Source organism: Phytophthora sojae (genome assembly GCF_000149755.1).
Source record: "Phytophthora sojae unplaced genomic scaffold PHYSOscaffold_1, whole genome shotgun sequence".
In the NCBI taxonomy this organism is placed as follows: domain Eukaryota; phylum Oomycota; class Peronosporomycetes; order Peronosporales; family Peronosporaceae; genus Phytophthora; species Phytophthora sojae.
This window is the reverse complement of record NW_009258115.1, coordinates 6,327,665-6,353,634: the sequence shown is the minus strand read 5'-3', so window position 1 is coordinate 6,353,634 and position 25,970 is coordinate 6,327,665. Positions and strand designations below refer to the sequence as shown.

The following is a 25,970-nucleotide window of genomic DNA, read 5'->3' as shown; positions in this document are numbered from 1 at the left end:
CATTCGGCGGTGGGCTCAACGCAAATACGGATCGCGAAAGTAGTGGTGATTCTATGGATGGCAGCGCAGCGGCAGAAACGTCGGCAAGCTCGCCCACCAGGAAAAGGAAGCGAATTCTGCCTCGGATACCTGGGTTCTCGAACTCGGAGGCGCTTCGGCCGCAGCTTTCTCGAGCGACAGCTGCGCATTCTCGTGTTCGACTGATCCAAGGCATAGCAAAAGAGGAGGATCAATGCAAGACACCACCGACTTTTGCTCGGACTACCAACATGAACGACAAGTTCTCGCCCTCGAGAGACGAAGTCGAGGCGAACCGACGAAAATGGGATTTGGAGGGGAAGCTGCAGGATGCTGACCAATTGTGCAGTTCGGTTGATAATGAATGCGATGGCGACCGAAAGCGCAGCCTTAAACGAAAACTGCAGGTTGTTAATCCAGTTGCACATACTGCAGCAGAAGTGGAAGCGAACCGACGAAAATGGGACCTGGAGAGAAGATTGCAAGATGAAGATCGGATTGGGAACTCGACGGACGTAGCGAGCAGAGCACCTCGAGCGCACAACTTGAAACGGAAGTTGCAGAGCTTGAACCCTTTCATGATGAATCCGGTCGTTCCCTCTGCGGCTGAGGTTGAGTCGAACCGACGCAAATGGGATCTTGAAAGGAGATTGCAAGGTGGAGCTCGTGAAAACCAGGAGAATCGTCGTCTTGGACGGAAGTTGCAGAGCTTGAATCCATCGATCATAAATCCTTTTCATCTATCTGCAGACAAGGTGGAGGCAAACCGGCGCAAATGGGAGCTGGAAAGGAATTTACAAGATGCAGATCGATCTGTGCCAGTTTGTACAGAAGGTGGATCTGATAGTTCAAGCCTGGACCAGAAACTGCAGCCTCTCCGTCTAGCTGCTACTTTTGTGGATGAAGCAAACTCTGGGCAGCAGAAGTGGAGTTTGGAGAGGAAGTTGTGCGATTTGGAGGATCAACTTGAACGCAAAATTCAAGTACCAGGGAGAGAGGCTATGGAGCGGAGACTAGGACCTGGCGTTATGTCTAGTCCGACGGCAACCAGTGGCCGCCAAGGCCGATCTGAATTCGAGATTTCTTCTTCGCTGGTGTACGTTCTACTGTTTTTCAGTACTGCTGTGCTACACTGCGCGATATTCAACTTTAATTTGGAGTTGCGGGATTTCTTGCGGCTTGATGTCTACCCCTTCGGTGTGCTATTGTTGTTGAGCTGGATATTTGTCGGTCTTATCCAATTTGTCGGTGGGCTCGTCGGGGATCTCGTACGAAACCGGGTGCTGCTGCTACAACGCATCGCTGTGTTATGGGGTGTCGCTGTTCTAGCATTGCACGTAGCTGCATTCCAGATGCCGCCCATGGTTTCGTCAATAAGTTTGGTTTTGGGATTGGTGTGCGCTGGAGTAGCTCACGGCAGCGTCTGCCCAAACGTCATCGCCTTAAGAGTCGAAGCTCGACTCGACAAGCCCCAGTCCTTATTCACACCACTGTCTCCGGAAGATGAGGACGAGAGTAGCAGCGAAGATGATGATAGCGGGGTGGAAAGTGAGAGCTCCTATTCATCTGAAGGTTCAAGTGTGTTCGACGAGGACGAACAGCCAAATTGTGATTTGGCAAGCCACAATTTTTTCTCGGGGTGCTTCGCTGCAAGATTGGGAGGGTCGTCACTTGTGCAAGCGTATTACTTTTTGTTCGTGAACGTCAACGCATTCACGGATGGAGGCTTTCACTCGCCTATTACTTCTCGAGGATTCCACTGCATGCTCTTAATGAGCTTTGGACTCATGGCAGCGCTCATCTACTTTTGCTTCAAATCATGGGGCAACTGCCAGAACGATCATCGTCCAGACAACTTAAGTTTGTTCACTAGCGTTTCCGAAGCACAGAGATTGGAGAACAAGCTTGCGGTTTTGGAACAGGGCTTCAACGCATCGGTCAAAGTGATTTGGGCTTGGAGTTGGAGAAGTATCGTGCAGCTATGCAATCGCGCACTTGTGGGCTATGCATTGCTGTCCTTTGTGCTGATGACGCTGATAGGAATCGGCTTTTCCGTCGGGATTTTGTTCGCGTCTCACGCTTCGCTTTCCGTCCGGTTGGTGTCATTTTTGCTGATCGTGGTTGGCTGGCTGCTAACCATGGTTGCTAGTTCAAGACAGCTAAACCCAACGAAGAAGCAACTTCTTCGCGAATGCCGTCGTTTGGGCCTGCGGTCGCGGCAACTTTACATGGTTCTGTTCGCGATGGCTTTCATCTGCGTGTCAGGATGCGTGTCATTCCTGCGCGCACAGCTCTACACTACTATGGTCGTTCAAGTGTGTCAGACTAGGCTTTTGGTCCCGGGTACGACAAGTACGCTCTTCGACCCGGAGTTGCTTGGTACTGCTGTCGGGACATCTTCGCTGCTGCTTATCGGGCTGTGTCGAGTCTTCACCGGGAGTGCTACTGAGGCTGAGGCTGATAGTCCCAGACTAAGCTCATTGAGGAAGCCGAACATTTTCACAGCCGCAGCGCTAGCGACGCCCGTCTTCAAGAAGACACATAGAACGTCGTTGGTCCAGCGCGTGTTGCCATGCCTGGTATCATGCCCCCCAGTCACGCGCATGTGCTTCGCCATGCTACTGTATCTCGTGAGTATTTTTCTGTCCAGCGTTGTTGAACTGTACCGTCGGAAGGCATCGGTGAGTCCATCAGCTTTGCCACGAAGTTGTGGTAGTGTGCACTCGGACTTTGCGTTCCTTTGGACATTGCCGTACGTCGTACTGCTTGGTGCTTCCGACGCTCTTTTCCGCGTGAGCTTGCAAGAGCAGTGTCACGAGCTAGCACGGGACTCGTTCTCATCGGTGCCTTCAGCCACAAGGCCGTCTCGTCGTTGGGCTGGTGCTGTTCAAGGTGCAATCTCTCTAGCCGAGGCGTTGGGGTACACGGCAGCTCTAGCTCTCGTGGCCGTGCTGTCACATTGGCTCTTTCGCCCCGAGCTGACGGATATGACCTTGCTCTTCTTGCTGCTCACGACGGTGGTCGCGCTGACTCACGCATTACTTAACCGAATCGCAGCTCGAGCGCAGGCGTACCAACGCTCTTACTTGTCCGCTCCACCCCAGCAAGCTAAATAGTTGACTGCATCGTGTCCACTTGGAAGACATGCAAAATATTTATTCCAGTTCAGTCATCGTTCAACAAAGTAACTTGTTTGTGCACATGCAAATGACTAACTACATTGAGAACAGGGACGGCAACGTCACCTACAGCCAAGGGTACCACGTGGGGTACATTTCACGCTGGCGCTCCGGGCTCGTGGCAACCTCCAGTAGCTCACGCACGCTCCTGCCCCGCGTCGACTCGCCGCTTTCCTTCTTGAGGGATACACCGCGAATTCGCTCCAGGACGAGACTTACATTGGCTTCGACGCGTTGTTGCACCTGTGACTCGACACGGCGCTGCGCCACCGCTGCTGGCGATGCTGGGCCTGACGATGCACTGGGCGACGACGCGCCAGCAGAAAGCATACGCGTCTTCGAAGCATGCCACGACAGCAAGTCGTCGCGGAAGAAGAGGCACAACTGATTGCTCAGGATATCCTCCTCACTCATGAGCGCCTCCGCAGCAGCCGTCATCCCCACACTAAATGGCCCCTGGACTCCCGGCCTCGTCATGAAGCTGTGGAGGTTGCGCGTGAGCCGGAATGGCATGGTCGTCGCAGCCTCCAGAATACCACTAGTCGCGTATCCTGGTCGTAGCTCTGTGCTCACCACCCGACCGGTGCGTCTTGAAAACAACACTCGGTGCGGTGCACGGTCCCCCACGAACAGCGCATACGATAGAAAGCTCGATAGTGCGAGGTGCTTAGTAAACTCGCTGCGGAACTGGAAGTAAGCATCACTGTGGGTCGAGATACCGTGGACATACTTGGCCAATAGTGTTTCGGGTACGTGCTCGTTGCAGATCTCGTCGAAGGCACGAGTCTTGGCTTGAATCACGCGCTCCTCCTCTTGCTTCCTCGAATCCTTCCCGGCCTCTGCTGCCGCATACGCTTCGCACACACGCTCGCGATAGAGTTCTACAGGGAGGTCTGGGTCCTTGTTCTCAATCTGACAGTCAAGCTCGTAAATCTCGCCAAGTGTGACGAAGTCGCAGTTGTCCTCCAGTAAACGCACGCGTGGTGTAAGAGGAATCACCTTCGGCACGTGGAAGACCGTGTTGCGCTTTTTCGTTTCCTTGTGGCGAAGAAGCAGTCGATTCAGAAGCAAATACATCTGCATCATTCTCTCATCTGTGCGTGTAATATGGGTCATTGCATATTGCACCAGGAAGTAGTACGCTCGGCCGTCGCTTCCACCCATGGACACACGTCGCTGAGTAAATCCATTGCGTAACAGCACGTCCACAGTACTCTCAAAGTGCTGGATGCGTGCATGCAGATCCTTGATTGGCTCGCTGTCAGACACATACTGGCCCGGAACCTCCATATTGGAACTGCTCAGCTCCATCAGGTGACGACTGCACTGCTCAAGGTAGAGCTTACCAGCATTTCGCTTACCCACTTTTTTCACCCGTAGCTGCAGCAAAGTCTTCCACCGCTTCAACCGGTTCATAATCTCGTAGAGGGTAGAAGCTGCTCCATCCTGCTGCTGCGTTTCGTCATCTGCGAGCGGAGTAAAGTCACGTTTAAAGGCATCTTTAAACTCCACCACAAACGCCTCGTGCTTTTCGTTCTTCTGGTGAGGTAGCAGCACGAACAGTTTGCGGCAGACTCTCGCAAGCGCTGCACGCAGCATCTTCGGCACCGGTTCTGTCTTCGTAAGCCTCGGTAGCTGATAACACTTGAGTAAAAGCGCGTGAACAGCCGTGAGAAGCTCTTCTTCCGGTTCGGGGCGGAAACGTGTGATCATCTCTTCCAGCATACATTCCATTTCAAAAGTAAGCGAATCGTGCGATCTGCGTAAGAAGTTCAGGAGATCCTCCGTGTACTGCACAGGCCCAACCTCAGCCTTCAACGAATATCCATCATCGCCATTGTTGCGAACCTTTTCGTTCCACGCATCTAACGTCAACACGACACCGGGTGCTGCGTTAAACGCTGCTGGGGTTGGTCGAGGAGGGCCGACAAGTCCAGGAACCTCCTGGACTTGAGCAACCGGCAGCGTTGAAGGAACTCCAACAACATGACCGGATTTAGTTCGGTAGTACATACGATTGCCTGGCGAAGATGCTGCACTCGAAGAAGGCGAAACACCCGTCGGAGTAGCGGCTAGCTGCTGCTGCTGATTGGCTAGTAGCATGGCGTTGTCTCGGTTCTCCAGGAAGAAAGCGCGCATTGTATAGTACAGCGCCTGTGGGAACTTGGCCGAGAGACCTCGCAGCAGACCCCGAATCTGGGGGGCCTCCGGGCGCCCAAGCGCCATAAGCAACTGTGGAATCCAAATAATCCAAATCCAAATCGGCAATTGCTTGCCGTGCGTCTCGAAGGCTTGGATAAGAACTCCTCGGCGGTCATCCATGTTGAGCAGCCAAAGCACCCGCGCAATCATCAACCTGGCCGAGTTGCACCGGTGGTGAATAGCCTGCAAGTAGCACGCGATAGTTTGCGAGGCTAGCGGCAGCTCTTTCCGAACGAGGAACAACCGGTAGCAATAGTGGCCCCATGAAAGCCATCCCTTGCCGTAACTATCACAGATCTGGAGACAGTGAGAGAATGTTTGGTTGGCTTCGGGGAGCGATCCTTGTGCTTCCAAGAACAGAGCCTTCAGACGGAACATTTCCGCTTTCTGTCGCAAGCTGAAATAGTCCAGGTTGGTCGTATTCAGGATACTCAGACCGCCCGAGTACTCCGTAGCACTTTCGTAGCAAATGCTCACTTGCTCGCGCAGTTTCGAGAACGCATCCTGCACGTCCATGGCCGGAACAGAATACAATTTCGCAAGCGCGCCAAGACACACATCGGGTAGCCGCTGCTTACGCGCTGTGTGCGCAAGTTTAATCACGGACCACGGACTGTCGTGCATACAAGCGAGCACCTGCGCATCACTCCACGCAAATGTAGTCTTGACAACTTGGAACATGTGCGACCGCCATGTGAGAATATCATCCCAGAGAAGAATGGGTTCCCACTTGTTTGGTAAGCGCTCTCGCCAAGTATTAATGGAAGGCTTGAGGTTCGGCAATGCAGCGTGTTGAGCGCTCGCTGACTTGATGTCTTCCATCATTTGGATGGACTCTTTTACTTCCACAAACTTGTGAAACAAATGCATGAGTGGCAAATGTGCGCGAGAGAGAATGCGCGGCAGCCCCTGCCATTGGTGCAATGCCAACTCGGCAGTCTGAGCAGCTAGAGTATCGATAGCACTGCGTTTATCTGCATCAAGAATTGAGATGTACAACCGTTGTAAACGGGTCTGCGGACACCCCAGCTCTGCCGAAGATTGCATAGACGGAGAGAGTAACAACTGCTTCGCAGAAGCCCAGTCACCGCGTTTCCAAGCACAGTCGAGTAACAACTCTTGGTTCTGCGTTGACTTCGCGAAGTCATTCATGAGCTGCCACTGACACAGTTGTTTTGCACACCCCATCCAGCGCTCTTCCCACAATCTCAACTCGAAAAGATTCACATCCTCCACACTCACACGCCCACTCTGAGCCTTGGATAGTGCGCGGAAGTATTCCTCCTGCGCTTCATGCACGCAACCGAGAGCCTCCAGAGTTAGCGCCGTGCGCGTTTCCGACTGTCCAATATTCTCCAAACTCAATCCAATGCGAAGATCATCCTCACTTAGCTGTTTGTAGATAGCACTGAGAGCTTCGATCCATCGCAACCGGCTCTCTACACTCAGGTCCGACTTTTCAACTTGGAACTCGCAAATTCTAATAGCACAGCTCCAGACATCGTAAGCAGAAGAAATATGCAGCACCAGCTCGGGTGTCATCACGGGAGCGCTTTGACTCGTGCTCACAATTCCCTTCATCAAAGTTTGGACCACGTTGGTGCGCCGAGGAGTAGACGCGCCGAGGGGCACATTCAGGTCGCGCTTGTTGTACTTGGAAGCCAAGATTTTCAACAGTTGACTCGTCATCTGCGTTTGCTCCGAGTTCTTCAGTAAATCCCACGCGGCACTGAACAGGTTGACCCATAACTCCTTGGCAAGCTCCAGATCGATGTGTGCTAAGTCGCGTAAGGCCAACGTAAGTTCTGATGTCTTCAACGTTCCATAGTTTTCCAAGAATTCGGCATGGACTGAAGACTTCGGCGCCACTGTAATTCCAGTAGAGTCCCGAGCTCCAGGAGAGAAAATCGACGGTGGCGTGCTTGGAGAAATTGCTGCCATTAGTGTTTCAATGGCGATCACTGGCCAGTATCGAGTTCCACAAGCTTGCCAATCTTGACGTAACACAAGTTGCAAACGCGCAACGGGCCCGGGGCCAGTTGCTGCAAAGAAGATCTGCAGGAACTTCTCACGCGTCGTGGAATCAGGGGCAAGTAGGCCCGCCATGAAGTGCGTGGTAAGGCTGTGGCTCTGTGGCGTAGGGCTCAAGTGCAACTGGTGAGCGTGGTGCTTCGCATCACCGGGTGCTGGTGGGTCGCAAAGCTTGAGCACCAATTGATAGTACTCCTCGTTTAGCGGCAACGCAGATATCTCGTTGAGCCGGTCAAACGTGGACATCTTACTCAGCAGCGTCATCTTGTCTTTCGCGGTCAGAACTTGATGGCGAACATCCGTCGATGCAACCATCTTAGCCACGATCTTTGTAATTTGCAGCAAAAGCGGTATGTTGAAAGATCCCTCCAGGCAGTGAACTAGCAAGTTTGTGTACAGACGACGGTGCTCGCCTGTTGTGAACGTACACTTTGCCAGTAGCGCATAGCACAGAACAAGCAGCTCTATCGGCCTCTTGCCACTTCCTCCGACAAAAGAACCACGACCCGAGCTGTTACTTGCATTCGTCCCCATTTTCTTCTTCATTGTGCTGCCGCCCTTCGTACTTGCCGCATCGTTCCCTAGCGATTGGTCATTAGCACTCCCCTTCTTCTTGGTCCCTCCTGACTTCTCGCCTGACGATTCACGCTTCTTCGCAACGTGTCGTACTACGTTATTCACAGCCAAGTTGGATCGTCCCGCCTGCATTTGGTTCCATTCGTTGACAATTGCTAAAGATGGTGTCGCCATCACTCTATTCCGCCCAAAAGAATCCACAACTGCCTTCCCACTTTCCACGCCCATAGCAGTACCATTGCTACCACCAGGCTTTCCGCCATGAGCACCCCCACCTCCTGCTGCCGCTGACTGAATCAAATGTTCACGCGTGAAGCGTTGCGCCAGTTTCAGCAATGCTGGTGCGAAGTGATCCACAAACTCCGGTGTAATCTCGGCAAGACCATTCAGCAGCTTCAACGTAAACTCGCCGGGGTAGCTTGTCGGTGACACAACCACGCGAGGATGCTGTGAAAACAACAAGCGCATCCGTGCCGCCTCGTGATTGATAAGTGGATTAATACCACTTGGATCTTTTTGACTCTTTCCGGGGGGGTGACCATGGCCCGCAGCAGCATTGGCCGTCGCTCCACCCTGCTTATCAGCTTTAGACCCAGGGCCACTCTGCGCTGCGTTCTTCCCTTTTCCCTTTGAGGCAAGCAAAGTGGAACCACCAGACAAACCTATGCCGCCCGTGCTCAACTCTTGCTGGAACATTGCTGCATTTACGAGACGTTCGTTGATAATTTCACGCAGCCAGGGATAGAACTTGCACACCACAAGAGGCTGGGGTGCGCGAGCTGGAGGATAGAGCTACAATACAAAAAAGAGATATGAATTAGCCGAGAGAATGGTCACCATTGGTCTTAGACACGCCAGGCGACATAATAGAATGCGGACACACGTACCACTGTCATTCGACATAGAAAATTTGTAAGACTAGCTTGAATCTCATGGTTCTGGCGATCGAAGCACGGTTCAAGTAGCTTCATGATGCGTGGTGCATATTGGATAACGTACGGCATCGGACGCTTGGACTTGGTAACTACTTCGGGAGTGATTAAAGAATTCAAGATACCCAAGACAGCATCCAGGATTGCCAGAGACGACAAAGGCGCACCCTTCGGTACCACAAAAAACGGGGGCATAACGGTCGGTGGAGGTGGTGCTGGAATCGGAACAGGCTGTCCAGTGCCTCCAGCAGCAGCGGCAGCGGCGTTCATACTTGCCTGCAGCTGTTGCTGCTGCCGAATCACTGTCTCCGCAGTGACAGCGATCAACTTGTCGAAGTAGGAGAAGCGAATGGATGCAGACGGCCACAAGCGCAGTGCCTTGTCGAACAGCTCGCCACACGTCTTTGCCAGACGGCTTGTCTCCTGCTTGTCCGCAGATGCCAAAGCAAATCGAAAAGCGAAATTTATAACCAGATCCACCATAGCACCGCTCAGCTCAAAATCATCTTCGCTGTTCGCCGCCCGAGTTGCCTCTGAAGACGGGGATGCCGATACCTGCCCTTGCTGCTGACCAGATCCAGGGGCTGGAACTTGAATCTGCAACGTGGTGGTGTTGTCATGGCTCGGACTAGAACTCGGTGGAACATCTACAGTCTTTGCATCCGACGAGCTAGTGCTTTCACTCGGCAAAACTTTCCGTTTTTTCATCGCATGTTCGTCCACAGCTCCCTCCAGCGTTGCAGCAGTTCTCATTGCGGATGGGCTCCGCTTTAGTTCTCCACCAGGGCTTGCTACTTTGTGTCCAGACGCTAAAAGAGTACCCCTCATGGCGAGTCGATCATGCCGTGTTTGCTCCCATGAAATGACCAAGTCTACAATGTTCACCGCAAGTCTACGGTTGTCAGGCGTACTACTAGGAGGAATTGCCAAACGGTTTAGCGAGTTCACCATGAGCGGCACAAACTGGCCGCGAAATGGATAGAACAGCGCCGGATGCCGAACAATCAAGAACCAAATGTGGACCAATTGCCCAAGAACATGCCCCTCTTCGTACGCTATCTTTTTTGTCCACTTGATAGCCTTGATAAATTCATTTGAAGGCAAACGGCTCGGCAGTGCGGGTAAGAGGATATCAAACGCCTTTCGAACCAGAAAACGCGCGTCCATTTCGTGCGTGCGCAACAACGCAACATACACTTGCAAAACAATCTTCGGTGGCGTATCGTAGACAGAGATAAAGCGGCAGACGTTCACATATGCCCAGAGTTTCGACGTCAGGTCGTGAGCTTTCAGATGATTCCACGCAAACTTGATCACTTCCTTGCGGTGGTCAGTCACATACTTGCTCATGTGCTGGATGAGTAGCGTTCCCAGCTTGAGTAGCTCAATCCGAAGGCTTTGCATTGTGTCCGGCGGAAAATCTTTGCTTGCCAAAATTTCCCGTAACATCCACATAACAGTATCAAGGTCCATGACGTCGATATTGTTCACGTTTGGGTCCTCGAACGACGTCGTCAGCACAGGCATTATTAACAACTGAACAGCGTGAACCTTCAGTTCCTCAGATGCCCCCGGTTCACGTAGCATACGCAGGAACAATCGAATGAGGTTCCGCTTGTTTGCCACGCTGTACTTGGTTGCGACCTCCTCTCGATAGAAAGTTTGCAGGAAACTGAAGTCGAACGGTGTGCGGTGTAGAAACACCGATACCATGTCCAGCAGCACCTGAACATCTTCTGGTTTTGCTCGGCTGTACGTGATCAAACACTTAATCAGCAGCTTAGACTCAAGGTGAAACTTGATAGGCAGTCGATTGTGCGCAACGAGTCGCTGGATTCGCGCTGATGAGCGCCACAGTTTCCTCAAACACTCGATAATGACGGTCTGTGACGCTAACCACGCTGGGTGGAGTTTGCTGATCGAGCGTACAAGTCGCAATCCCTGGTAATGCAGCTCCAGGGCCTCCTGTTGAGCTTTGGAAGCAAATGGGCCACCGCTGACAGTGGTTGAGGTGCTGCTCAAGGCCAGCGATGATGCTAAACCCTGGCTCTGAGCTCGTGCAATTTTTGCTTGAGCTTGCGCATTTGCACGGTGGATGTAAGTTGCTTGCGCCTGCTTTGCCTTTTCTTGCGCTTGCATTGGTTTTAAGCCTTGGGCCTGAGCCGTTGCAAGTGCCTGGGCATGAACCTTCTGTGCGTTCACTTGGATCTGAGCTTGTAGCTGTTGCGCTTGTTGCTGCGTGACCAGTGAGCTCATCGCAGGATTGGGTAACGGCGTTTGCATGGCGGCAGACGAGATGTGACTTTGAGCCTTTGCGATGTACTCTTTGCTAGCGAACTGCGCTTTTGCTTGAGCTTGCACCAGTGACAGTCCTTGAGCTTGGGCAGCTGCCAGAGTCTGCGCGTGCAATTTCTGTGCATTGGCCTGAATCTGAACTTGGGACTGCACCTTCAGCGCCTGCTGAGCGTTCACTTGAGCCTGAGCTTTCACTACATACGCAGCACGAGCTTGCACACCACGAGCTTCCGCCGCTGACGCGGTCATTCCTTGAGCTTGTGCGTTGGCCACAGCCTGTGCTGCTGCTTTCTGCGCGTTCAGCTGAATCTGGGCCTGCATTTTGGCGTCGCTGGACACATCTGCTCCACTTTTGACGTCTCCGAAACCAGCAGCGTTAATCTTCAACGCAGCATTAAAGGTTGCCTCTACCATAGACTCGGCACCACCGTCGCCAATTATGACCGCATGGAGTGGAGCTGCCTCTGGTAGCTTAATAAGCTGCTGGAATAGCGACGAATACTTGACCTCGACCAACTGCTCACGCTTCAGAAAAAATGCTACAGCCTTCGACGCGTAGCGATTTAAGAACCGTGTCAATGGAATCCGGTACGGCGAGCTCATTTTGCCATAACTTCCGTACTTCGGCAGTACAGCCTCAAGGTCCACCACGCAATTAATGAGCGGCTCCAAAAATGCATCGTTGGGAGGTAGCAAGTGAAAAAGATCCACAATTGCTGCTGCTACAGCGGGCTCTTCGCCCCGCTTCCAAATTCCTGCTTTGGCAATTCGATCTGGATCACGCCATTGCTTCAGATGCTCTAGCAGTTTTTCCCCGAGTGTCACGTTGAAGCAACTGCTGAGCAACGTCAGTAGGCGCGACAACCCTTCCAGCAGCGGGAGGTTAAGTTTCCGGTAGTCGGCCAAGTTGAGAAGTACTGGTCTCAAGCATTGTTGCAGAAGCTCCTTCGGTAGAAATACATCCTTATTTTGCTTGTTCAGCTGAATGACATCTGTTAACGCATTTTGCGCTACTTGAACCAGCTCCGGGGGCTGACCCGTCAGATATCGAAAGAAAACGCCCACAAAGCGATTGCGATACTCGGGGTGCTGATTCAGCTCGTTCGGCGCCGCAAGAAAAGCTGCACGGAGCAGTTTGGCGGCTGCAATGCGCAATTCGCAGGCTTGTGAAAGTCCAAACGGATATTCCTGGGCCGATACACCAGACCCTGGTATCGCCGGCGCAGTACCTCCAACGCTGTTTGGGCTTTCTGCCCCAACCATTGTAACTCCATCGCGCTGTGAATCTTCCGAAATCAATTTCCATACCTCTTGAAGAAACATCATGAGTTCCTTGGTCAGCGAGAATATCGGTGGCTCCATTGACAGTGCGTATGCCATTGCATCTACGTAGCCTGTCCTGGTATTGCTAGGCAGCATGCGTAGATTGCACCCAGTGATCTGCTTACTGATCAACTGGTTGTATGGATATAGCAGAGCTGAAGCAGTCGTTTCTTGCAGCGATGCAACTGTGGCGATACATTGTTTCGCGTACTGTCGGGTTGGCGCCTTCGGGCTCAGGAATTCCACGACAAGCATCTGGAATACTTCAGTGTCCTGGAAAGCAACACACGACAAGAAGTCCTTTTTCTTGGCTTCATCGTCGCCGAACTGGTCTGCGAACCCCGAGCGAACCTTCCATGCTGCCTTCACAACCCCTTCCAACGCCTCGCCAGTCTCAGCACTTACAGTCGCACTTACTTCTGGGGGGTGATCTGACAGTACAAAAAACAACGCCTTGATAATCGTGAGTTCGTTTTCGTGAGACCACTGAGGCTCAAGCAGGTCTACAAGTAGCCGCAGGCCGATAGCTCCTCCCAATTTCTGGCGCCAGCTTCCTTTGTCGTAGCAGCCGTGAGCGAACACTTCGCACATGCTGTTAAACAGAGCCCCACCATGCTCCATAGCTAGTTGCGGTGAGTCGAACTGGGCAATAGCTGTCTTGACGATGAACGTGGCCATCTCTTTCGCTGCATCGACAATCCGTTGATCCGGCGAGCTCAGCGCAACTGAAACCGCTTGGGCAAACGAGTAAAAATCATTCGCCACATCCCCTTCCGTCATTTTTGAGATTCCATACGTCGCCTGACGAAGTGTTTCTATCCGCTTCGTCGTTGCCAAGTGACGTCCAGGCGACAAACCTCTCGTCGCTGCATACAATGTCGATGCATGCAGAGTAGACAGTACAGCAAAATTTGGCGGGTCTCGTGAACACTTTTTCAAAGCCAATATTGTGAGATGAGCCGCAACACCCTCCAACACTTTTTTTGCATCTGCACCAACATCCACATCCACCATCGTTTCAAATAAAACTTCCAATAGCTGTTTGCGTGTGGAACGCAAGGCCTCCTGCGAAATCACTTTCCGCATTGGCTCCGCATGCTGCAAACCCACGTTGGTAGCGTCTTCGTTGCTGTCAAGCGTTTCGCAATCAGCAGTTGCATAGTAACTTACGTTGAGAGATACCACCGCCGCGCGAGAAATAAACATAAACGCAGAGCGCTTATGCTGCAAAATTGATCCACGAATTTTCCCCATTGTTTCAGTCTCCAACTGAAGCGTCTTGTCATCCTTTTCGAGCAAGAAAGATGGTCTTGTTGCGTTTTCGCCTTCTTCAAAATCATCGACATCGGCAAGGCGTGAATCAGTCTTGTTCACATTATTGCGCTCCGCAGACGTCTTCCGTAAGTATGTGCGAAGCACCTTAGTTGCCTGTGCAACAAGCAGATCCATCTTTATCGGAAATCTACCGCCCTGGTTCGGTACAACTCCATCACCTTCCATATCGACATCCATAATATCTCCATCTCCACCCCATTGAAACGTGAAAGACATGCCCGTAAACGAGTGCTCATGGTAATCTAGGTTCAGCGGATCCATAAGGTACTGACGGTTTCGACCACCAATCTTGCCCAGGATGCGCATGGCCAATTCACCGTACGGGTACGGTGGCGGGATGAGGTGTGTGTTCAGCGCCTCAATTATCTCCGTAAGCAACCGGTCCTGAGAGGTCATGATAGGATACAAGAAGTCCGGATTGAGATTGTCCACCCAAAACTCCAGCGTCCTCAGCCCTAAGTACGCGAGCTCGCCGCGTGATAAGATCGCACGCACTACCGACTTCATGAGAGATGGCAAGTACTGTAGCAATGAGCTCAGTCGAGCTGGGATCGTCAAACACAACTCCAATAGCACTTCTTGCATCGCCGGTTTTCCAATGTGCTTCTGTAGTCGCATCAGCGCTGACAATACACCCGGCAGCAGCGGGAACACCTCCTTGTAAAAGTTTTCATACTTTCCACCTGAAATTGACCGGAACAGCGCACGTAGCAACAGCAAGTAGTTGTCTGGATGCTTTGTGAACGTGGCTTGCTTCAGACACGACTCAATAATTGTACGCAAATGCGGGAACAGCGCTGATTCGTTCGACTTGAACAACGTGACCGAACCAAAGACAATCTTAAACAGCCGGAGCACAATGGAGGCACGATGCACCTGCGGTACAGTACGCATATTCTCAAACTGAAGATTCTCGATAGCCATCACCTTGTCCACACGCTTCGTATCGGGCAAATCACCCTCCGATTCGACACTCAGGTCCTTCATCTGCGTAATTAAGAACTTGAGCAGGATCTCAGCAAACCAGCAGCTCACATTCGAGTTGGCCAAGAAATGCTGGGGGATCGTCAATATAGCGTGATCCTGAAGGATGCACTGATAGAGCAGCTCAATATTCGAAATGAATAGGTCCCGAAAGTCCGCGGCATCCAAAACTGTGAATGCCCCAGCGAAGTGGTCCAGCATTTGTTTCTCCTCTGATAGAGTGTTCTCGGAAAGCGTATAAAGGATAAAACAACGCAATCCATTCCGAAGCACCTTCGCGATAAGCAAGCGTTCATCATCAGTCATTGGATACAAGTGTTCGCTCCCAGACGACCGACCAGTAGCACTTGTCACCACGTCCATGGTCAGCCCCGAGTGAATTCCCTGAGAGCTCGAAACAGCAGCCATACCACTCGCATCAGTGCTGTTGGCATCAACCGTTGACAAATCCTTCGCGTGCGGATTTCGGTAATTGGCTGTACACCAGATAACAGCGCGGATACCCAGGATCATTGTGCGCAGCAGAGACTTGATATCACGAATACTCGGTTCTTCCTCCGAAATAGAGTCCGCGGGGCGTTGTACACGCATATGCGGCAACAGTAGCACCTCCAGTTTCTTCTCGTACGGTGTTTTTTGCACGACTTCTTTAGGAAGCAGGCTGGACTGCTTGATTTTATCCATAGCACCTCCTTCCAGTAGATCACCTCGATCACCGCTAGACTTACTGCGAAGAGTAGTTGCAAGAGCCATAGGCAAATTTTCCAGCGTTGTGCCGAACTTCCCAGAAATGATGAGCAGAATGCGCGAGAGAATGTTACGACCTTTCCATGCGTCCGTATCCTCATTCTTAGCACTGATGTCGACGAGATTGAGAAGCAACCGAATGCTGGTCGTTTGGATAGAGATTGGCAGCGTTGGGTCATGGATACGCTTGCCGTAGAAATCCACGATTGTGCTCACCTGAGCCAGAGTTAGCATATCCCGAACATGATGGATCATGTCTGCCAAAGTTGAATACGCCAAAGGCCGGATCTGGTAGAAGCTACAACGTCCCTTGCCCACCAACACGTCATCGTTCATGAGTAGTTCTAGCTGCGGATAAAACCCTCTCCGAAAGTCCGTCGAGATGATGTGTCTTGCTGCCACAAAGATGTCCTTGCGTAGCACGAAGGCGTCCTTGGGACAAGCCACGAGCAGCTTTACTGTGTTCTCACAGATAGCATCTTGAAATGGACGCATCAGATTGGCGCACCCACGCAGCAAGTACGTTACAAATGACAGCGTCTTCACTTGACAATCCAAGAAATCCAAATAACGAGACGGATGTGACGTTGCCGCCGTATCCGGCGCACGCAATGCCAGCGCCGACATCATCAGCGGTACCAAAACGGGAATGTAGCTCTCGATGTAGCTCGGATAGCACTGGAAGAGCAGCATGATGATCAACGGCAACTCCGAAATTGTCTTGAACGACTCCAAATTGCTGCAGATAGGCTCATCGGTGGCTGATTCACTACCAGAAGCTGCTGTAGCCGCGGCACTTGCACCACTATTTTCTGGTACTGCTGTAGAAGAAGATGCTGCAGTTGCAGCCGTCTCGCCAGCGCTGCTACTCGTTGCTGCCTGGGGTGCTGACGCCCCTGCTTGTGTTGATCCCGCCGAAGTACTCGCAGTACTGGCCGATTCCTTTTCAGCTGCAGTAGATTCCTTTGTTTCCTCTGCAGCAGCAGCTGAAGACGCTGCAGCTTTAGCGGCAGTGGGCGTCGTTGCCGCCGACACGGAGCTGGACTTGTGCGTCTCTGGCGGTCCACTGAACTGCTTCTTCATCGTCGTCTGCAGATTCTTGTACATGAGTTGCACCAGCTCCAGAAACGGCTGCACTTCATTGCGGAGTCCCGGTCGGTAGTTGCGGTGCAGGTCGAACAGTGTCTTGAGCGCGATCAGCGCGTTGTCCTCGTTGTCTTTCTGCAGGACCTCCATCAGCAGCTGGAGCAGCTGCGCCACATACGGCCGCAGCGCTTCATTACTCGGCATCCTATTCAGGATCTGCAGGAGCACCTTTCGGCAGCGGTTCTGCGTCGTGGAGCGCAGCTGCGGCTGCAGCTTGGTCTGCAGCAACCCCTTCCAGACCGGGAAGAGCGCCTCAAGGATGCGGCCGAGCTGCGGTGTGTGCAGGATCTCGGCGCGGCGGTACAGGTCCACCAGCTCCTTCAGCACGGCGTCCGGCTCGCCGTCCACCAGCTTCTGGCGCACCACCTCCACGTTCATCGTCGTCCCTTGGCGTCCGCCTCCTGCCTGCCGTGCGCGCCTTCGGGATTTCCGCTTGCGACGGCGATCAAATACGGCGATTGGTGGAATATATGATTTTCCACTATTTTAGCGAATTGAAATGGTCAAAAGGAAGATTTGCAAAAACATAGTTTCCACCAATAGAATGCACTGTCAAATACACTACATAAAGTAACGTAGGCTACCGAATAGGGTACACAGTGAACGTGAATTGAACCAGGGCGTTCTACAACTACAGTACCTACACAGCGCGAGAACACCCTCGAATCGACCTACCATCGCAGCAAGGAGCTGATTCAAACATTCTGTTAGTCACGAGAAATGCATAAGGATGGAGCTACAGTTTAAACAAAATTGCGGAAGACTTCGTACGTCATCTTGATGTACAGATGTCAAAGAAGCCGTAGGCTGGAATGCCGGAGTACCTCGCTGACCATAACATCTAAAGTGAAAGTTTCGATGAGTTATTCGCGCTGTTCGATAAAGTCTGGGCCGCATAAAGCAGTAGATTTCCTGGCGAACACTCAAATTCAGAGTCTGTGACTCCTTCATCTTCGGATCAAATGATTGAACACCTATCGTCCCTCCGAGGGTAACAATAGACCATCGTGTACTAATCGTTATTGTACAGTAAATCACGGTTAGTACGGCACATAGTGCACCTTGCCGGTCGCTACCGCACCACAGAGCGTAAACTGGTTCGTGGTGGACTCGTTGTAGGCCGCACGCGGATCCACGCCGGAAAACCTCCGCCAGGCCTCCATAGTGCGATTCTTGCCCACCCCGTACACTTCGGCCTGCTCCAGTTGGCCATCCTGTGCGGACACTGGTAGTCCCAGCAGCCGGCGGATGCGGCGGTTGGCCTCGTCCACTCTGCGCTGTCGCTGCTGCTCCGTTCGGTCGCCAAGGCTGCCGCTAGACATAGGGAGCGGGGGCTCCTGCCACTTGTACCGCGCAAACAAAACGTCTTCGTTGGGTGCGTAGAAGTCGTAGCCGCGCGTCCAGAAGCGCGTGGCCCGGGCGTACTCTTGTCCAGCCGAGATCAACGGCGTGTGCGGATCCGAGCGCACGTCGAAAAGCGCGTGAGTCGGACCGAAGTGAAACACTTCAGTGTACTGCGTTTGCAGCACAGGAGAAAGCAGCGCAGCGCCCTGACGGGGAATGGGCTCAGGAGCGTTGTACTCAACGACTGCGTCTTGGTCCTTCGAGTGGATCCGAGCGGAACACTGCACGAGCATAGTAGAATTCGTCAAACCTTGTAGCTCGACAGACTTGGGGGCGACGCTCAGGATAGCCATGTCATTGCCCACGTTGTACCATTGCTTCAGCAGGTTGAGGTCCCAGCTATCCGTGAAAACCACGACCGCCGGATCCACCGACAGATAGAAATGGTCCAAGAACTTGCGCTCCACCATTCCTTCGGCGATGTATTTAGCCACCGTACTCCCAACAGCTCCCGAGGCGTCCCTCCTTTGCGTGCGTAGCTGCCCCGATCGCAGCAATTGCTTGCAGTCCTTGGGTTTTAGCTCGCAGAAGCGCCGCGCACACGTCTGCTCCTCCGCCAGGTACAGCTCTTCGAACACGCGGAAGTGAACTCGTGACGACAGAAACGCGTTTGTGAGCGCGTCAACGAGCGTCTGGGCGCACGCGTCGCTGTCTCGGAAGTGGGTGAGCACCATCACGATCTGCTTGTCATCACGGAATCCTCGTGACACTTGGCGCTCCTGAATGTTGCGCTGGCGCTCGTTCTCGGACTCGAGTTTCTCTTGCTGCTTCATATGAGGCGACAGCGTCTGGTGCAGCGTGCGGCGCGGGGAGGCGATGGACATCGAGACGGAGGGCGGCAGCTGCATGAAGAGGCGCCAGGTCATAAGCACAGACAGACACAGCGCTGTGACCACCACGCCTGCGATCGCGCGTCGCCGACGGAACAGCGCAGCCTCCTTGGCGCCCATAGCGTCTCGGCTACGAGCACGGGTCTGCGGCAGCCCGAGCGCGTGCATCGGCGTCTGGAACGCCATGTCGGACAGGTGCGTGTTGGCGAGAACTGACGTTTACTCGGTTGTTAATTGCGTGTAAAGTGTATCTTAATGATTGTACCCACTAGAAATGGTGCAGCCATTTAAAGACAAATATTAATATGTGACTTGGGCTCCATCGAGCTCAGTCGGGGGCAGCATCAGTGTTTGTCGGCAAGTGTCATTTGCAAGTCAAGAAGCTCGAGGGATTGATGCTATTGATGCTGGTCGTGCGTGCTGCGAGCACCTGGCCGGAACTTGGGACGGCGAGCATGTTGAACCTGAAACCACCGCCGAGCTTGAAAGGGCGCAGCCCAAAACGGAGTCGGGGCTTTCTTGCCAGAATCCAACAGCGGGACGTCGAAGCGCTCGCGACAGAAGCAACCTAGCAAATAACGATGGACGATGGCATGACTGCGAGTGAGCTGCGGCAGCGCTACGAGCGCGGAGGCAGCGTGCGCGACTGCGACCTCAGTGCGGCCCAGCTGCGCTCAAGATACGCCATCCCCGGGAACAGTACGTGCGCGGCGGCGAACATCTCCGCGGTAATGTTACACGTCGCTGACAGGTCCCGCTCGTGTTTGTGTTTGTAGCCTTCAAAGAGAAGCAATCCGACTCGAATCCCATGATGATCATTGCGGCCGTGGTTCTGCTGGTTATTCTCGCCGGAGGTGCTTATGCGTTCACGGCGCAGTAACTTTGCGCACTCAGTGACACGAAAGTATATTGCCCGCACCAGCGAACGATGCTCGCAAAGCAGATTAATATAATGGCTGGGGAGTTCTGACACTTTCGCATCGAAGTCAGAATCGCAGGAATTATTTGCCAAACGCCTAGATCTCCACTCGTTCGTGGATATATCCCCAGGAATGCATCTGCTCCATTGCTCACATTTCTTCTTCATCTACATGTACAATTCGTGTCAGTGCTCGGCAGATTTTCTCCTCTCGGCATCGGTGAACATGAGGCACACTCCATTATTAGTGGAACTTTCTGCAGCACGGGATATCAATCATGAGCAGCATGCAACAAGCAGCGCCTTGAAAAAAATAATTTGGAGTATATTCTTATCTTAAGTATGACTATATTTCTAGTTAAAGGTATGTAGAGCGGACCAATTATACAAATCGCATTTACACAAATCGCCTTTGCGCCTGCGATGTCGCTCTTCACCAAGAAGGACCTCGGCTTGCTGCTGCCTGATGACACCCCCGGAGACCCGGTGTCACTGCGCCACACCAACACCAAGTGCGGCATGCTTCTCATACTAACCTTGCGAGTAGTTTCTTCTAATTCGTTATCTAACGGTTGCTCTTCGTTGCTCCTGCAGAGAGGAGACGGAGGTGTTCAAGCCACTGAAGCCCAAGGTGGACCCGTCCAAGAAAGTGACGCGGTACCGAGCAGGTCAAGTCCCAGCCTTCGCACATGGCTACGAGGAGGACCGCGGCTTCGTGACCGCCAACAGCCAGGTGCGGGCGCTCCCGAAGGCTAAGGCGCAGCACAAACCTGCGCCAGTGATTACCACGGGAAGGAAGCGCGTTGAGGCGCAAGTCATCAGCGCCGCTGCACCCGCTGCTAAAGAACGTGCTCTGTCATCGTCCTCTGAGGGTGAAAAGGGCTCGAGCGATGAAGATGTGGCCAAGGCGCTGCAAGATTCGAGCTCGGAGGAGGAAGACGACTCGGATATCGACCGTCGACGCCGCATGCTACGCAGCAAGGCCAAGGCTCGTGAGGCAGAAAAGGAAGAGGAAGCAAAACCGGCAGCTATCGAGAAAAAGAGTGTGCGGCAGCCTGTTGCGCCTCAAATTGTGAAGCGCAGCGGAGCAATCCCGGCAGCTAAGGCTGGTAACGCAAGGGCCGGATCTAGCAGTAGCAGTAGCGGCAGCAGCAGCTCGGAGTATGAGACCGATACAAATGACTCGGAACCTGGCGAGGAAATCATGAAACCCGTCTTCGTTCCCAAGAAGGCTCGCGGGACCGTGAAGCGACAAGAGGAGATGGCGGCAGAGGAGGAACGACGTCAGAAACGCGAGCAGGAGAAGATGGAGGCGCGGAAAATGGAGTCTCGCCGTTTGGTAGCAGAGGAGATTCGTCGCGAGCAGGACGGCGCTGACAAGGACGGCTCGACTGACGGAGAGATGGCTGATGACACGGATGGTCTGGACCCGGCTCAAGAGTACCGCGACTGGGAGCTGCGTGAAATGCGGCGTATCAAGCGGTAAGATGTCCAAGTGGGCTGAAATCATCCTGTCACTCTTCTGACTCTGGTTGCATGTTGTTCCCGTAGTGATCGTGATCGTAAGGAACAGCGCAGGCAGGAAGAAGAAGAGACGCTGAGAAGACGTAACATGACTGCCGAAGAGCGGGCCGCTGAGGACGCGTACGTTTTCGGAATGTGCATGCCGATGATATGATCAGAAGCGATACTAAAGGTTTGTGTTGCAGTAAACTGAAGAAGAACGAGCCCAAGGAAAAGAAGAAGCTGAAATTCATGCAGAAATACTACCACAAGGGCGCATTCTACGTCGACGACGATAGCATTCAATCGAAGGATGACGTGCGTAAGCGAGATGCCGACGGAGCTACGCTGGAGGATAAGTTCAACAAGGAGATGCTTCCGGCAGTGATGCAGGTCAAGAACTTTGGACGCGCGGGCCGGTATGGTATTTCCTGAGGTTGCTTTGATCGCTTGCTAGCATTTCTAACACTCATCCGTTGATTTTGTTTTGTTCCCAACTTATAATTCATAGCACGAAGTACACGCATCTGGCAGACCAAGATACCTCCAGCCGCGATTCACTTTGGGCTCGCAATGACGGCATCCGCGAAAAGTACAAGAGCCACCGTGGGGGCATGAAGGAAATCGACGGGTCGACGAAGCGACGGAGAAAAGAGTAACACTTGGAACCGGCAGCTTGGGACGACACCAGTAGAAACAGCGCGAGCCGAATCGTAAAGCATCGTCCGCAGCGCTTTGGGTATATTCATTCAGCCACGCAGCAGCAATAAAGCTTTCTTCCGAAATGGAGCTTGTATGGGTTGAAAAGCGCGAGGTTGGTTGGTTTGGACATAGCGTTTGCATTCTTGCAACCTCCTCCCCCTTCCTTGTTCTTCTCAAGAGCCGAAAAGTTTGCCTAAGTGCTCATGTACGTGGAGATGTCGATCTGGTCGGGCAGCTCGGGGATGTTGACCTCGAAACGAGACTGCACCTTAGCAAGCATCTCCGTGTCCTCCTCCGACGAGATGAAGCTAATCGACAGACCCTTGGTACCGAAACGACCGGCACGGCCCACGCGGTGAAGGTACTGGTCGCTGTCGTTCGGGAAGTCGTAGTTGACCACGATGTTGACACGCTCAATATCCATACCACGGCCGAAAAGGTCCGTCGTCACCAGGATACGCTTCTGGAAGTCCTTGAAGCTTTTGTACCGCTTAATACGCTCCTCCTGAGAGAGGTCGGCCGTAATGCAGATCGAGGGGAAGTTGCACTCGTTCAGCAGGCGGTTGAGCTCGCGTCCACGGTTCTTCTTGGAGACGAAGATCACCACCTGGTTGAACTCCAGCGCATCCAGCAGGTCGTTCAGCTTGCGGTTCTTCTCCGACTCCTCCAGCTTGATGTAGTACTGCTGCAGACCGTGAAGGGTCAGCTTCGTCTCATCGTCGACGTAAATCTCCATCGGCTGGTCGAAGCAAGAAGTACGCCACACACTGCGTCAGAAACGGAGGCTAAGCGCACTACCATCATGTCGCTATGAATACTTACGTCCTGGCAGAACTTGCGACACACGGGGCGGATTTCCTTCGACAGAGTCGCCGAGAACATCATCACCTGCTTGTCGTGCGGCGTCGCCTTGAAGATCTCCTGGATGTCACGACGCATGTCTATCGAGGAAAAAAACAGGTTTTGATAAATCGCTGGAACGGACGCTGTCATACTTGGTGCATGACGTACCGATGGCTTCGAGCATCTTGTCACACTCATCCATGACGAAGTGCTTCACCTTGTCCAGCTTCAGGGTCTTTTCGCGAAGCAGACCCAGGATACGGCCGGGAGTGCCCACAAGGATGTGGGGCGGGTTGTTCTTCAGAGCCTCACGGTTCTGCGAAATAGGCACGCCTGCAAACAGATTCGTGTCAGGGTATGCATCATTCCAACACAATTAAATAGCATCTAACGTACCTCCGTAGAACACACCGGTCTTCACGTCCACAAGGTACTTGCTGAAACGCTCATACTCGTGAGCGATCTGGAACGCCAGCTCGCGGGTGTGGCACATCACCACGACGCTAATCTGACCGTCCACGGGCTCGATCTAAGAGTACAGCACAAAGTTCATGAGTTCCCGTTCAATAGCAAGAAAATCGGTCCCAAGTTGCAGCTCTCTCTCTACCTGGTGCAGCGTAGCAAGTACGAAAACAGCAGTCTTTCCCATACCCGACTTGGCCTGGCAAATGATGTCCATGCCGAGCACGGCCTGAGGAATGCACTCGTGCTGGACTGCAATGTATCAACAGCAAATGCAACACAAGATCGTGAGTTGCCGTTACAATGACCCCACCACGAGCAGAGTCAACTGAAGCTCACCTTCCGAAGGGTGCTCAAAACCGCAGTCCACGACGGCGCGCAGGCACTCAGGCTTGAGGATGAAGTCACGGAAACCCGAACTGTGGATGCCGACGTAGTGGCCCCTGTTGAAAGATTCCCCCGCGATCACGATTGTCGATCACCATCCAGCGACAGCACGGAACAGATACAGAAGAAGTTGTTAACAAACTGGCCTTTTCCCCTCCTTCCCTCGAAGATCCCGAGCGAGCGGATAAGCGACCGAGCGTCGATTGCGTCATCACGACGGCCAGCGCGGCTGCGCTTAAGAGGTCCTCCGACCGCAGGCGAACGAGCGAGAAAGCGTCGTCTTCTCCCCCCGGCGTCGCTCGCTCTCTCTCCTCGGTGCTGCTCCCCCTCTCGGGTACGCAATCCCCTTCGGGGTCGAGATCTTTTTGCTTACTTCTTGGCGTCCTTGCCCTCGGCAGCAGCCTTGGAGGCGTCCGTCGTCGTCTCCTCCTCCTCTTCGTAGTCGACCAACTCGTCGTCGAACTCCTTGTTCTCCTCGCCGGGCATGGTTGCGTGCTGGGTGTCTGGTTCTAAGCTTGGGGCTAAGCTGCGCTCGGGGGAGCGGTTGATACGCGGCGATCTGTTGGCGGCGGCGAGATTTCGGTTGTTGGATGGGTTTGGGCCACTGACTGCGCGGGAAAAAATCCAAAAATATAGAAAAAATAAAGTCGATGGGGAGGGACGGAGGAGGGGCGACGTATGTGCTATGTGGTGCACACAAACCGAACGCCATTGGCTGAAAAAGCTACGCAATTGAACCAAGAAGCGAGTTGAGCCGACGGCGGCGCGGCGGCGACGATGGCGTCTTCCATGAGCTCCACAGCGTCCACGGCGTCTTCGGCATCGACCGTGGAGACGGCTGGGTCAACGCGCACGGCTCTCATTATCGGTAAGCGTGGCTGCAGCTACAATTGAGCAGTTAGTGCGCCGTTTGCAACGATTCTTAGTCTTACCCGATGCGACTGGTTGGATGACTGCAGACGGTTCTTACGCGATGATCGGCGCCCGCTCCTTGGTGCGTTTGCTGCTGGCGTGCTGGAGATATGTTGCTCTTGGGTCATGCCTAGTTTGGCACTGATTTTTGAGCGTCTGCTGCTCGTATTGGCACTCGGAAGGGAGGCAAGATCGACTACATCAAGCTTCGTGCAGCGCTGGAGGAACTGGCCAAGGCCCCGTTTGGAGGTAGGAAGATGATTTCCATTAGATTCACCTGTTAGGGCTACTTCGGCGTTGCGTACATGTATGGCTCGCCTTGCGCTTTGTGGCGCCGGAACACCGCAAATGCTTGTTGACGTTTTCCTGCTCCGTCAGATTGCTGGTTCTTCGATCAGAACCCTTCCGCACAGCGACTCAACGCGTCCTTAACGGCGGAGTACCACAGGCTTAAGTTCGCTCCACCGGATGGACCTCAGGTTGTGCAGTTTTATGGTATTAATCTTCGTGGCGTAGTTGCTGACAAAGCTCTACTTGTTTGATTCATCGCAGTTCCAAGTGAGTTTGTTCCCTATGAAGAAGTATAGCTGCCACTGCAAGAGATGCGGTAATCACTTCACTCAAAATGTCCAGAAAGGAGTGGACAACGGGTATGTGTGCTTCAGGTCATATCACGTGAAAAGCGTTTGCTAATATGCCGTCCTTCTTTCTGATAGAATCGCCACCAAGATCTTGTCACTTGCCTACGAAAATGTACGCATGTGGTAATGGCGTTCTGATGAAGTCATTTGATAACCTTGTTCACGCTACAAATGTCCAGATTTGCGATCGATTTATTTTGTTCGCCGGTATGGTTCCAATTTGTACGGGTTTCTTGTGGCCAGTTTGGAAGTTACCGGTTATATGCGTTTACGTAGGGGACGGAGATTTCTACAGCTCGCTGAGCCTTGCTCGGAATGTGCTTCATAAGGATATTTGGGTGATTGGTACGTTGTCGTGTCCACGTTGCAGGTCTCCATCAAATTAAGCAGTGCTAATGACCTGAGTTGAATTTTAGGCTATCGGGGTACAGTATCCGGGGATCTCCAACAACTAGCATCTCGAGTACTCTATATGAACGATTTGTGGGGCCGAGTTAAAAGTGCGCGGCAAGTAAGGTCTCACGACCAAGATCGGCGAAGCGAAAGGGGAGATGAAGGGGGCTGGTTTGAAGATCTCGTGGGCGAAGAAGTTCACATCA

The 25,970-nt window shown here is 53.0% G+C and overlaps 6 protein-coding genes across 6 annotated transcripts; 3 read left to right on the top strand and 3 right to left on the bottom strand.

Moving 5' to 3' along the window:
* The first annotated feature begins 247 nt into the window (after positions 1-247).
* PHYSODRAFT_353529 (hypothetical protein) lies at positions 248-3,271 on the top strand. The gene has a single exon (XM_009517399.1). It carries the CDS (start codon positions 270-272, stop codon positions 3,132-3,134), a length of 2,865 nt encoding a protein of 954 aa, XP_009515694.1. The 5' UTR covers positions 248-269; the 3' UTR covers positions 3,135-3,271.
* Positions 3,264-17,146, bottom strand: PHYSODRAFT_284262 (hypothetical protein; the record flags this gene model as incomplete). Its single annotated transcript, XM_009517398.1, has 2 exons — positions 3,264-8,753; positions 8,888-17,146. The coding sequence occupies 2 exons, from the start codon at positions 17,144-17,146 to the stop codon at positions 3,264-3,266; spliced, it is 13,749 nt and encodes a 4,582-aa protein (XP_009515693.1).
* Positions 17,147-17,764: 618 nt separating this feature from the next.
* Positions 17,765-19,188, bottom strand: PHYSODRAFT_537115 (hypothetical protein; the record flags this gene model as incomplete). Its single annotated transcript, XM_009517397.1, has 2 exons — positions 17,765-18,903; positions 19,003-19,188. The coding sequence occupies 2 exons, from the start codon at positions 19,186-19,188 to the stop codon at positions 17,809-17,811; spliced, it is 1,281 nt and encodes a 426-aa protein (XP_009515692.1). The 3' UTR covers positions 17,765-17,808.
* A 178-nt stretch (positions 19,189-19,366) lies between these two features.
* On the top strand, positions 19,367-19,999 carry PHYSODRAFT_284260 (hypothetical protein). The gene is made up of 2 exons (XM_009517396.1): positions 19,367-19,701; positions 19,779-19,999. Exons 1-2 carry the CDS (start codon positions 19,584-19,586, stop codon positions 19,880-19,882), a joined length of 222 nt encoding a protein of 73 aa, XP_009515691.1. The 5' UTR covers positions 19,367-19,583; the 3' UTR covers positions 19,883-19,999.
* A 533-nt stretch (positions 20,000-20,532) lies between these two features.
* Positions 20,533-23,648, bottom strand: PHYSODRAFT_309277 (hypothetical protein; the record flags this gene model as incomplete). Its single annotated transcript, XM_009517395.1, has 8 exons — positions 20,533-20,673; positions 21,133-21,249; position 21,772; positions 22,336-22,865; positions 22,949-23,067; positions 23,138-23,302; positions 23,366-23,498; positions 23,577-23,648. 8 exons carry the CDS (start codon positions 23,646-23,648, stop codon positions 20,533-20,535), a joined length of 1,278 nt encoding a protein of 425 aa, XP_009515690.1.
* A 947-nt stretch (positions 23,649-24,595) lies between these two features.
* Positions 24,596-25,498, top strand: PHYSODRAFT_322084 (hypothetical protein; the record flags this gene model as incomplete). The annotated part of the gene is made up of 6 exons (XM_009517394.1): positions 24,596-24,686; positions 24,778-24,812; positions 24,913-24,979; positions 25,109-25,209; positions 25,283-25,380; positions 25,447-25,498. The coding sequence occupies 6 exons, from the start codon at positions 24,596-24,598 to the stop codon at positions 25,496-25,498; spliced, it is 444 nt and encodes a 147-aa protein (XP_009515689.1).
* Positions 25,499-25,970: the final 472 nt, after the last annotated feature.

Excerpts from the sequence above, each read along its gene's own strand:
- PHYSODRAFT_353529 (XM_009517399.1), top strand. The coding sequence starts at position 270 with ATGAACGACAAGTTCTCGCCCTCGAGAGACGAAGTCGAGGCGAACCGA.
- PHYSODRAFT_284260 (XM_009517396.1), top strand. The coding sequence starts at position 19,584 with ATGGACGATGGCATGACTGCGAGTGAGCTGCGGCAGCGCTACGAGCGC. Across the intron at positions 19,702-19,778 it reads ATACGCCATCCCCGGGAACA|CCTTCAAAGAGAAGCAATCC; the intron begins GTACGTGCGCGG and ends TTGTGTTTGTAG.